Source organism: Mixophyes fleayi, chromosome 6 (genome assembly GCF_038048845.1).
Source record: "Mixophyes fleayi isolate aMixFle1 chromosome 6, aMixFle1.hap1, whole genome shotgun sequence".
NCBI classification, from domain to species: Eukaryota; Metazoa; Chordata; class Amphibia; order Anura; family Limnodynastidae; genus Mixophyes; species Mixophyes fleayi.
The window spans coordinates 120,788,393-120,801,012 of record NC_134407.1 but is presented as its reverse complement, the minus strand read 5'-3'; the positions used below and the strand labels follow the sequence as shown (position 1 = coordinate 120,801,012).

The following is a 12,620-nucleotide window of genomic DNA, read 5'->3' as shown; positions in this document are numbered from 1 at the left end:
CATTTTCCACAGTCGGCAACACATTGTCAGGTTTCCTTCTTGTGAAGGCGATCGCTCTGGCGCTATACTTCCGGGTAGCGCTGCTGCGATCATGTGACCTGAGAGGCGGGGAATTCAAACCTCCCCGCTACTTATGCTTCACTCTGACACTCTCCTGTGTTAGAGCAGCAAGTGTGCTTAGCGTCCTAGCTGCTTCTGATCCCTGTGCTTTCCCTGTGCACCTCTCCTTGTGAAATCCTGCTCATCTTCTGTGTACCGACCAGGCTTGTCTGATTAACCTTTCACCTGCTGAACCCCTGGCAACACGCACTGGCTGATCTTCTGTGTACCGACCCAACTTGTCTGATTAACCATTCATCTGCTGAACCCCTGGCAACACGCACTGGCTGATCTTCTGTGTACCGACCCGGCTACAGTTTCTGAGTACTCTTGTTTTCGCCTCCTCGTGCCTCTCTACTGGACAACAATTTGCATTCTGGCTTCCATCTCTATGCAGATAATCTGCTAATTACCCAGCTTGACTTGGCCTTTTACTGTGTTCTCGGAACCGTTCATCCTCCAGCTACCTCTCTACCACGCCGGTGGGCTAACCTAGGGGCCGCGACCTGCGGGCCTCCGGCAGCTAAAACCATCCCGCCATGCGGCGGTTCTTGGAGAAGATCGGGGGGTCCATTAGACTCCGCGCCCTGGGAAGGCCAGTGCCAATACCGGCTGGTAGTTGTCTCCTGTGAGATGTAACAGACATCGGGTTGTCACATGAAGTCATCTGGATCATGGTAAGTTGTTTATTTTCAGGTCGGGGTAGTAGTTCTTCGGAATCTTCATGTCCTCGTAGTCCATGTTGGGGTACTCAATATCGTACTAGGTACTAAACCCAATCCAAATGAGGGCCAGTGCAGAAGGATAAATGATACAAGGATTAGAAGTATTACATTATTTGGCTGTGTAGTGTCTATTTTTCACAACTCACTTTCTGTATCCTTGAAACCTAAAAAATGATTGCGCTTTATGAAAAAGCTTCTGGTGACATTCATAAATGTATATGTAAATGTTTCAGAAGCTGTTCAGCAATGAACATATCAGGGATAACACTTGTTTGTGGGTGATGTACTTTTATATGCACACCCAACTTCTATTTTCATATGACCCTTAATTTCCCTTAGCAGGACCCATGCTTTTATTGTTGCAGAATGCTGTTTTATAGGGTGGAGGGGGATCTGCACAGTCTCTGGTCACAATCAGCACAAAGAAATGTATCAGATATACAAAGTTGCCATTTAGAAAAGTTCCAGAACACACTGAAAGCATTGTGTTCAGAATATTCAGACATGGGCAGAGTTCCATGGGGGGTATTCAATTAGGTTTCCGGTCTGCAGTGACGCGCCGGAACGGGCTCCATATGGTTGCAAAGGAAAATATGTGTTATTGCGGTAACATATTACTGTCAATACTGCGCACTTTTCACGGTAACTGCGAACCGGAAACCTAAATGAATACCCCCCATGTATTTAATATGCACTGTATTAATTCTATATAACTAGAATGGGGAAATAATGACTCACAGGTGTTAATGTTACATGTTTAACATTATTATTATTATTATTCATTTAGCACCAATCATATTATGCATCACTATACAGAGGACATGTAATTATTCACATCAGTCATTGGAGCTTACAATTTAAATTCCTTAACACACACACACACACACGGGTCCAAACTAGGGCAGCAATGCTACCCACTCTGCCACTGTGCTGCCCATGCCTTCTTAAAGCTGGTAAACATGCTTTAATGCTGATAGTCTGAAAAATAATGTAAGCGAATGGATCTGTGCACATACTTAGTGACAAGCCTTCGCTCTGAATCTTATTAATTTTAACGTTGCCAGCAGCAGTCACAAGTGTCAGTGAAATCTAATGGAGTTCATTGAATACATTATGCTGCCAGGAGGTTTTGAATGCTGTGCTAAAAGCAAGGACAAAATACAGGTTTATGAGTGTATGAGCCCTTGAATAGGTAAATATATCTGCCAGCATCATATGTCACCCCATCACATTGGTTATGAAATGGCTATGCAGTGATCAATTGCTAATAGGTTTTCTTTAAAAATGGGTATTTACCTGTGTTCTCTGCTTCTAGTTTCAGATCCGGGGGAGCTACAAAAGAAAAAACATTTTTTTAAAAAAATTGAAATGTCAAATAGATTTTCTTGTGACACATGAGCACAGAAAGTTTGCAATGTGTTTTTTCTTGGTTTTCCATCAGCTAATTAATATATTTTTTTATGATTCTTATTGACTTGTGAGCAAAAAGTAGTCCATGAACACATACATATATTGGTATACAAAGGAGAACAATATTTCATTTTATATCTTATCACATTTAAACATTTGGCTGCCATGTTTAAGTTATATTTGTTCTCATACTGGTACCAAAAAGACAAATTTTCATTCCATATGAAAAAACACTAGTGGGTGAAATGCCTAATCTCAGCTTAGTGTATTGATTTTGGAGTAAATCATCTCCATTACACGAGCAGTTACAGCATCAGCAACCGTTTACGCTTATTTAAAGCAATGATGTAAAATCAATACTCACCATTTTCTTGAGGCCCAAGCACCAAGTATTCCACCATCCTGTTCATTGATGCCATGAAGAAAATTATACGGAGTTGAGTCATCGTCATAGTAATAAGTGAGAAGAGGAAGATGGGAGAGCGAGCACTCTGTAGGAATGTGGGAGAAGGTCCTATGAAGGTAACAGATTAACTATTATCATAATTTGTAAGGCGCAACAGTGCTCCGCAACACAGGACAGTGCGGAAAACAGGGACATTCAAAATAAGTGCAGCCGTAAAAACAAAGGGTAGGGAGGGCCCTGATCATGATGGAGAACTTACCCGCTACTGGGAAACGCACAGCTGAGACAAGAGAAGTGAGTGTGGCTCAGAGTGAAGATTGAGACAGTAGCAATAGTGTATCAGTGTGAGTAATATATATGGGAGTAGGGTAAGCTGTAGTAAAGAGGTGAGTTTTCAGATAAGGTTTAAAGATTGTAAAGGCTGGGGATTCCCTATGAGGGTAGAGGCATAGAAAAAGTCTTGTAAGCGGGCGTGAGAGGTGGAATTCAGTATGAAGGAGAGGCACAAATCATTAAGAGATATAGTATAATTAAACAACGCATACAGTAATTTCAATTACCGTATATTTGAAGTACACAATATTATGAAGAATTTAATGCGCTGAAACTGATTCAATATGCCATACAATTTAACCAACAATAAAAAGTTACTAATGTCACCATGACTATATTTAAACTTGAGAGAAATCATTTAAGAGGCTTGTAATATCCTCTACCTAAACTAGAGGTGCATTATGTATTGTGTTTCTAAATATTAATGATACTGATGTATGTAGGATACTTAGAAGTATCATTAGTCTCTGGTTATTCCAAAAAGGCATGGCTTACTAAGCAAGATTTTCTTTGCATCCCTTGTGTTTCATCACATTACACATTTTAATATGTTCTGTTAGTGATCACTAATGTGACACTATATATTATTTGGGGCAAATATACATTGTATGCTGACTGAGGGCGACCTAGCACCACCATCTCCTCCCCTTACCCACTGACTCTTCAAAATTCTAAATATTCAATTTTTAATTAGAAAAAATATTAAATTAAATATTCATTAAAAACATTTTATACTAAAGAGACCAGGCTTTTAACTGCTGATTCTTGCATACTTTGGTTTTGATGTAAATGTTCACCCAGACTGAGCCTTATGATGTGTATATTTTTTGTATTTATAATACAAAAAAATCTTCAGATGAGTAGTGTTTTTGATTATTGTATATTTTTCTCTTTGGAAACACTTCTTTCCTAAACTTGCTACTATGATATTTTGGCTAACACTTAAAATGTTCAATCATTTGTACATATACTTTTATAGTGATGAGACATGGGACCATGGAGCAGTGCACCAAGGCATGGGTGGGAAGAGAAAAACAAAATATGGGGTCTGAAAAGTAAATAATAGCCTATGTATAGCTTGTGCTATGTATATATTTTTGGAACAACCATGTAAGGGTGAATACTGCTGTGAAAACGCTCCTCTGGAAGTCTAGAGCAATTGGCACCACTGAAGTCCACTGGAGAGGAGTATACTGCTCACTGAGCAGGAACTGGTTGGGTACAGCGTAGAAGGTGGTGGAGACATATGAGAGTAGGATCTTGATGTATGTAGTTGAGTCACAGTTAGAATAAGGGGTAGAGGGAAGAGTGTCACACAGGTCCTGATCTGTCACATTCCAATCAATATGCCAAAATGATCTTGTATTGGAGTCATCAGTTTAGTAGTAGCATTTCTGCAGAATACTTCCACTAGCAAACGGGAATGACTATTCCAATAAAGATGAGAACAGGTGTTTAGTGAATGTCAGACAGGTGCTTGTGGCTGGGAATTCAATTAGAAGGAGCTCAGATAAAGTATTATCTCACTGGGACATAATGGCACTTAATGGTTTGCTGTCTCCTAATTGGTCAGATTTGGTATATTATGGAACAAGGCGATCGATTTTTGGGAGTGGTTGAGAAGGAACCACCAGTTGTGGTAAATACAGTATAATGCAAAGAGGTAGGTGGTCGGTTCTCAGAAGTGATATTTTAGAGAATTAGACTTTAAAATTAAAGCAAGGACCTTCAAGTCAGCATTTTCTAAAATACTCCCTGTTCCTCTTGCTAAACCTGAAAGACAGAGGAAGCTTAGTGTTGGTTAATAAGATGCCGAGAAGTTGCTGTTGGAAGGATGGTTTTATGATTTTGAAGCACTAGGGGAACGCCTGTGTCAGGCTTTATAGTAGGAACTGGTGGAATCTCAATAGGCAGAGTGCAGCAATATAGTATACACAGGAAAGAGGGCTTAGTGAAGAGAAATTGGGGAGTATTAGGGGTAGAGCGTAGAAGAAGTCATGAGGAGGTATGTATAATTAAAAGTAAAAATATGACATGTATCATAATAAAAGCTTGGCGTTTTCCAAACAAAATAGGTAAACTAGAATTAATGGTATAGGAAAAAAGATTTATGATATAGTGGACTAACTGAGACTTGGATGGATGAAAATCAGGTCTTGGTAGTGAAATTAAGCTACACTTATTCAATATTAAGACAGATAATGGACTTGGCCCAGATGCCATCCACCCATGTGGGCTAAAGAAACTAAGTTCAGTAAACAAGTAAGTTCAACAGGAAATATAGAGCAATCAGCCTGACTTCAGTCATGGGAAGATTATCTGAAGAGATTCTGAGGGATGCAATTTTGAAATATACTGTAGAAAGTAATTTGATAACACAGTGTGAGCATGGTTTCATGAAAAGACGATTCATGCCTAATAAATATGACTATTTTTTATGAGGAGGTAAGTTTCAAACTGGATCTTAGTGCTGCAACTGATGTGATATATTTAGACTTCGTGAACACCTTTAATACTGTTTTATATAACAGTCTGACATTTTAGATGAGTGAATTAGGTTAGAGATGAGATAAATTATCAGAACTGTTGTGTTAAAAATTATTTGCCCTTTCCGCAAAGTTTAGCATGTTTCACCTGTGAATTCAGCCTTAAGTGTTCCAACAAAGCAGACTAAATTGATTGCCATCCTTAAAGCTCTTTTCACATTATATAAATTCAACAAAATGCAATTTTACAAATACAGTGCAAAATGAGAAGAAATAAATGTGATGCAAATATGGTAATAACACTTTACAAGGTAGAACAAAGCTTGAATACAAGGAGATAAGAGAATTTGGAGGCAGGCAACCTCATTAATAAAGAAAATGAAAGAGTTACATTATGATGATTATCTTTGAGAAAAAGATGATCTAATTAACATATATAAATGTATCTAAATCAATACATTTGTCTAATTAACTTTTCATACAAAGGACCATACAAAGGCCAAGGGGTCATCAGTTGAAAATGGCAGAAATGTCATCAGTTGCAAATGTTCCACCATCAGAATAGGAAAGAGTTCTTTACTATGTGGATGGTTAAGCTGGAGAGGTGGCAATGTCAAATTCACTAACATAATTTGAAAATGTTCTGAATGCCTTTATTACAACAAATGGTATGTAGTATGTGAAGCTGTAATTAGTAGAGGACATTATGGGAGTGACATTATATCTCACTGTCATTTTTGGGCTATTGATGGATATACCTTTCCCCCTGTGAAGCCTAACGTAAAGTTGGACGTGAGTAAGCACAAAAATCACTTTTTAAAACTGCGCATGTAAAGTTGTCAAGGATACATATCACACTGCTCTCAGACAGAGATGTATCTCCCACTTCCACCTCTCCACACTTAGAGAGAAGGAATGGGTGAGGTAGTGGGCAAGCCTAGCAAAGTAAGGGCAAGGAAGTAGCCACAGATATGCCTCTAGGAGACGTATTTGTTGCGGGTCTTTCCCCCGATGCAAGATCCATGCTGATGATGAAAACCACCAGCACTGACCTTGTTGTGTTTACAAAAAAAAAAAGTGTGTCCCCCCCAAGCATCTTAACCAACCCTAGTATTGCCAGCTTAGCCTGGTACTAGCAACATCGGAGGAAGAGGGGGGGGGGGGGGGTACAAAGCAAGCTTTGCACTATAGCAGTGAAACCTGCAGCATGGGGTCTCCCCTGCCATAATCCCAAATCAACGCTAGGATTGTCAGTACAGGGATGGATTCACAAGGGAGATCAGGCCCACCAAGAAAATGCTGACACCCCCCCCCCGCCCCCCGCCCTTGGTATAACCAGTCCTATGCTGAAAAACATCAGAATATATGAAGTTTTTTTCAACCTTACTAATTATGTAACTATGATCTTAACAATTTTCCATTCACAAATCATTACATTATACCCACTTATTGTGTACTAATTATGGAAAGGATTTTAGCGGTAACTTCTCATATACTTAGTTATAACTTTGTTTTCGTCTGTAATGCTAAACATATTTGAAATTAATCCTGAATTGTTAACATACAAACATTAATTGTAACACAAGTATACATTTATATGCCCTTACCGTTTTTTTTCTCAGGTTTTGACAAGTCTTCATGGGACAAATGCTCGCCCTCAGGATCACCTTTTCGACTTAATCGTTGACCAACAGTGGTCACGTGGGTGTAAAACTGATCTCCAGTGACTTTGTGGTCCAGTGCAAGAGTGCGGAGTGTAACCTTTTTCCTGTGAGATTATCAGAGAGGGTGTTAGAAGCAATTAGAATGAAATAAGTTTCAGCTGTTTTCATGATGAGTAACTTCAATAACTTTTAGTTTGCTGCAGGACTGTTCCATAATACATTCCCTTCCAAGCCTTTTCAAACTGGTCCATGCTGCAGATTGTTGCAGCATTAACTTCTGTTGTGCAGTTAACCCTCTAGCTGCCAATAAAAAGCACTTTTTCCTGAGCTACTGCTTATTGATCAGTACACACTCACGTAAAAGCGGTCTCTTCTGGGGATGGGATGGATTCCTTGGGCCAATTGATGAGACAGTTGAGAAAAATCAGACACGCTAAAGCAGACCAGCCCAACAAAATCCCAACGAAAGAGACGCCGGCCTCATATATGAGCTGCAAAAAAATTGGTGTTAAACATTTAGGGGTTAAATGGATCCATGCAAATTAAAGAGGGCTAACATGAAACTTAAAGTGAAAAATATTGTACGCAATGTATATGGGCTGTTTTTAATTGCCTTTTTTTTAAAATGGAAACAGATAAAATGGTCTAAAACACCCTCCCCTCCACACATTTTCCTCATGCTTATACAATCAGGCTTTGGAGAACTAGGACAGATATAAAGAAAGACTGTAGAGGTTGCAACTAATTATATCTCTCTGCTGATTATAACAAGTTTAGGGATATCAATGGCTTATGAATAGAACCACTGTAAATACATCAATGAGAGTCCCAAGGCTGGGAAAACAAATTTAAAGCATAACTAAAGATTGTGGGGGGATGTTGGACATCTTTAGTGCTTCTGTCTAACGTTAAATATTTATTTAAGCTATTTTAGTAAGCAAAGTAGAGTGGGATGTGGATAAGTATGGTAAAATAATACATTAAACTTAAACTATTACAGTTTAATAAGGACAAATTAGATACAAGTTTCTAGGAACATTATACAGTAAAATAATACTCATTTTGAAAACATACATTTGTGTTTGTTAAACATTTTCTTGTTGATAATGTACATTAACTCAATGTCTAAAGGGTGGTTTCTTGAGATTTTATTGCTTGCTAACAAGCGTTCCACTATCATTTATGAAATACTGACCACTAGAGGGCCTGTTCCACTGCAGTAAAAGTATAGATAAGTATTTCCTTTTTGCAGGGCAATCAATCTGGGACCACCCACTAATGTTACTAACATCAAATATACAGATAAAATAAGATCTTCTCACCGAATAATTTATAACCCTATGTTTTACTGAACTTTTATTTGAACACTTTGAAAAAAAACACATCTTTATTTCTGGGGTATAATTTCCTCTCTTTTTCTGGCCCACCTACCAATGTACATAAGTCATTATCAGTAATATTTTTCTTCAGTTGATGTAAGAGTTTTAAAATGTAGAAAGGCAGATCGACTTACTTTCAGAAGTGGAAATGTGATGGCAGATGATGCGTAAGATCCGATCATTAAAGACATCATTGTAGAGCGCAAACTCCCAAACATATTGGGTAACTAAAATAAAAAATTGTATATAAACACTGTATTCAAATGGTAACCCACTGATATATGTTAAGGTATGTTAAGGTATAAAATCAAAAATGCAAGTGGATTTGTATAAAAAAACATTACCAACAACAATTGTGAACATACATGTGTGTGTGTGTAAATATATATATATATACATATATATATATATATATATATATAAAAATATATATATATATATATGTATACGTTGATAGATATGTATATATATATATATATATATATATATATATATATATACGTATATAGATATGTATATGTGTATATATATATATATATATATATATATATATGTGTGTGTGTGTGTATATATATACACAGACAGTCATTCATGTGACTGACTGCATGACAATTATTTTTAGTTAAGATGTGGACATGTTGGAAGTATATTTTACTATGTGGATCAAACTTCCTATAAAATATATTGAAGGTTCTCCATCAGTTCGAAATAGCTGACAACAGAGAGTAATGGCTATTAAATGCAAAGTCCAACACCCCAAGTTCTGTTTAAGCATGTAAACTAATATATATTTGTGGGATACAAGATTCACTTTCATATTAGATCAACTTATATCCCGAGGTTAGTATTTCAAAGTTTATTAAAGCATGTGTATTAAACAGCATATTACTATACCTGATATACCCACAGTGTAGCTTAAAAAATGAAAGCAAAGTCATGATTGGTGGCTATGAGCAACACCACCTTTTCTATTCACTCCCTTACAATTCAGAGGATGGGTTCAGAATTTGCCCACATGCCAGCTTGTCAGAGCAAGTGACATGTACCAGTACATGCAGTGGTCGAAGTGGGGGTGTATATAGTGGTATGCATACTGCCACTTCTCCTACTGCCTTCATTATAAAACTATCACACTCCATTCACTTACATTTTCCATACTGCCACTTCTAAATTTCCATTTTGACCACTGAGTACATGTAAGTATTATTAATATATAGCAATTTTATTGTTCTAAATGTGCGTTCCAGAAACATTACATCATATTAAGGTATTTCACCATACATGGACTTGCTCAAAACAGCATTATAACATCTATATTATAACAAAGATAAATAGATAATTACATGTAAATTGCTGGCTAAGCTAAAGGAGTAGGCAAACTGTAACCTGACTGCATGATACTGAATTCCAGTAATGTTGGCCACATACAGGCCCAAAAACTGAGGAGCAGGACCAACATCCAATTAGGTCAGTTATTGGGAGGAAAAATTTGACACTATTCTTTCATTCGACACTTGGGCTAAGCAGCCAAATCACTTTCGCTGTCAATGGGGCTGATAATCTATACTAAAAATGTTGTTGTTTTTTTTAAATGTCTTGTCACTAAAAATAAGAATGTGACACAATTTGTTTTGCTTTTTTCCATTTTTTTTTCTACTTCAACCCAATTCCACTTTCATCGTGGAGTTTTAGTTTTGGTGTAGTTTTATTTTCTTTTAAAATAAACTGGCCATAATATAAAAATGTCTCACTTTACCTCATTAGAATCCATTTTAGATTACACAACATAAAAATAACATGAATGGTGTACATTGTTACAGAACAGGACTTAAAATCAGGACTTACAATCTTTTTAAGTCACTTTTACTCCATTTTTCATAAAATAATTCCCAATGAGTCCCAGAGTTCACCTCTATAGCATTGGAGTTCTCAATGAAAATAGTGCATAGAGTGCTCAGCTACATACAATATCAAGCTGAAAAAGGGTGTTGAGGAGTGGAAAAAAAAAGCCTGCCATGAGAATTTGAAAGACTAGTTGTACATCTCATAAAACACACAGCGTCACACTGCTCCAGGCGTGTAGAATTGTAATAATTAAAACATCTCTGCCAAGCCCTTTGAAACTTAATTCTTTAGTCACATATTTACATAGTTAGTAAGTTTAAAAATGATAGGTCCATTAAGTTTGACTATTCAGAAATTCAAATTGCATTGCACTAATCCAGAGAATAAAACAAAACTCCCCATATACCAGTTGATAATTTATCTTTAAAATGGGGAAGAAAATTACTTCCTGACCCCAAAAACGGCTATCAGGTAATGTCCCTGGGTCAGCCACTTTCATAGTGTCTATCTAGTCTCCATTTAATTTTTTTTTCAAATGAAAATATTTATAGCTACAGATACAAATTGTTGTAAGACATACATCTAATCCATTTGTTGGAATGCATAGTGAGTAATGAAACATCTTTAACCACCCTTACAGTAAAGAACCCTTTCCTATTCTGAAATTGAAACTATCTGCATTCATTCATAATAGATGTTCCCCTGGCATTTGTATAAAAAAAATAAGCAAATAATACAAAGATTGTAAATGGCAGAGCCCACTACTGATCTCTGTGGACCAATAATAAGAAAAGAAGCAGCCATTCATGCTAAACAATCACAATCAGCTGGTTAGCGTTCAAAAAATGTTTTACATTACATATAGAAGAGAAAAAACTATTAATATCTGGGAATAAGACTGATTTTCTATTGCCCCTTTTGTGGTTGTAAAAAATCATCTGTCGCTATCATTTATCATTAAAATATTGCAGAGACAGCAGAGTGAAATTCAGTTGCCTCTGTGATACTGGCCTGGAGCAGTAAGGGTTAACTTACCTCTTCACCGGACCAGTCTGAATGGAAATGTACATGCACAGTGAAACAGAAAGCCAAGATGTGAGCTTTCAATTCCACTAAGTAAACATAAATCATTGTAAAAAAAAAAATATATATCTAAAAAATAAAATAAAAAATATGTCAAAAATATTAACCACTGAAAGATGCTTTATTCAAAGACTTAAGCCATTTTTAATTGATTTCCTTTGAAATCTCCATCCTGATATAGCGGTAACAGAACAATTATTGTGGCAATACATGTACCGCTATTGCCAGCGATGACCCTTTAATGTATAGCCCTGAAACAGCAAGTTCCTGTGTGAGTATTTTTGGCGGCTGTTCACAGAATTGTGCCCAAGCAATCAAACCTTTAAGTATAAACTCATTCCAAATTTGTCATAGCAAAAAGATTTCCGTTCAGTGAATAATATCTTTATTTTTTCGACATTTATTTCAACTTGCTATCTAAAAAATGTAAACAATGTATTACAAGAAGAGTCATGTGAAGTCATCTTTTCAAACAGAGAAAAAAAGACTAATGAAACAGTTGCATTCATAAAAGTATATATTGTACAACTACAGTAAAAAAAAATGATTGCATCTCTCTGCAGCAAACAAGGAGTTAAGAATGTAAGCGTGATAAGAGCAGGGTAGGTAACTTATAGCCAATCAGGATTAGGTGTTGTTACACACCCCTTCCAAAATCTGGCTTCAGCCAGCATCAAGGACATAATGAGTCACTGAGAAGGAAACACTGTGTGTGAAAAGCAGGTGTGTGTCATGGGTGTCTTTTTACGTGGCGAGGGTCCTTGTATTGTCTCAAGGTGACATTACTCCTGTTTAATGAGCACAGGGCATGTGGCTTGAGCACATGACTGTCATGCTGAAACAAAACATGTAAATTCCGAAAAGGTCCTCAGTGACACAGTTATATATGATGAACTTTTCCCCCCCTCTGTAGCATGATAGGTGTGTGACTTGCAGTACTGTGCTAATAACAATAATATTTTTAGTGCTTTCCTTAAAGAGATAATAGTCTGAAAAATACTGGGCCAGCTATTTAAAACAGGGCACATATGAATGAGATATGCATGTTACAGGGTTGTATATCACGCTATATTCTGTAGGTTTGGATAGTAACAATTGCACACATCCAAAGTAAGGCTTACAACTCAGTTTCACTTTTGGACCAGAATTAGTTGTAGGTTCCATTGAGGACTTCTGCTTACAAAAGTGTG

General features: G+C 36.9%; 1 protein-coding gene across 1 annotated transcript in view; it reads right to left on the bottom strand.

Moving 5' to 3' along the window:
- The window catches only part of SLC43A1 (solute carrier family 43 member 1), a 56,448-nt gene that overhangs the window by 14,842 nt on the left and 28,986 nt on the right, over positions 1 to 12,620 (bottom strand). Inside the window, exons 6-10 of the mRNA XM_075217209.1 lie at positions 8,637 to 8,729; positions 7,481 to 7,614; positions 7,067 to 7,227; positions 2,599 to 2,748; positions 2,121 to 2,156 (exon numbers count right to left, since the gene is read on the bottom strand). Coding sequence (XP_075073310.1) covers positions 2,121 to 2,156; positions 2,599 to 2,748; positions 7,067 to 7,227; positions 7,481 to 7,614; positions 8,637 to 8,729 — 574 coding nt within the window. The remainder of the gene's footprint in view (positions 1 to 2,120; positions 2,157 to 2,598; positions 2,749 to 7,066; positions 7,228 to 7,480; positions 7,615 to 8,636; positions 8,730 to 12,620) is intronic.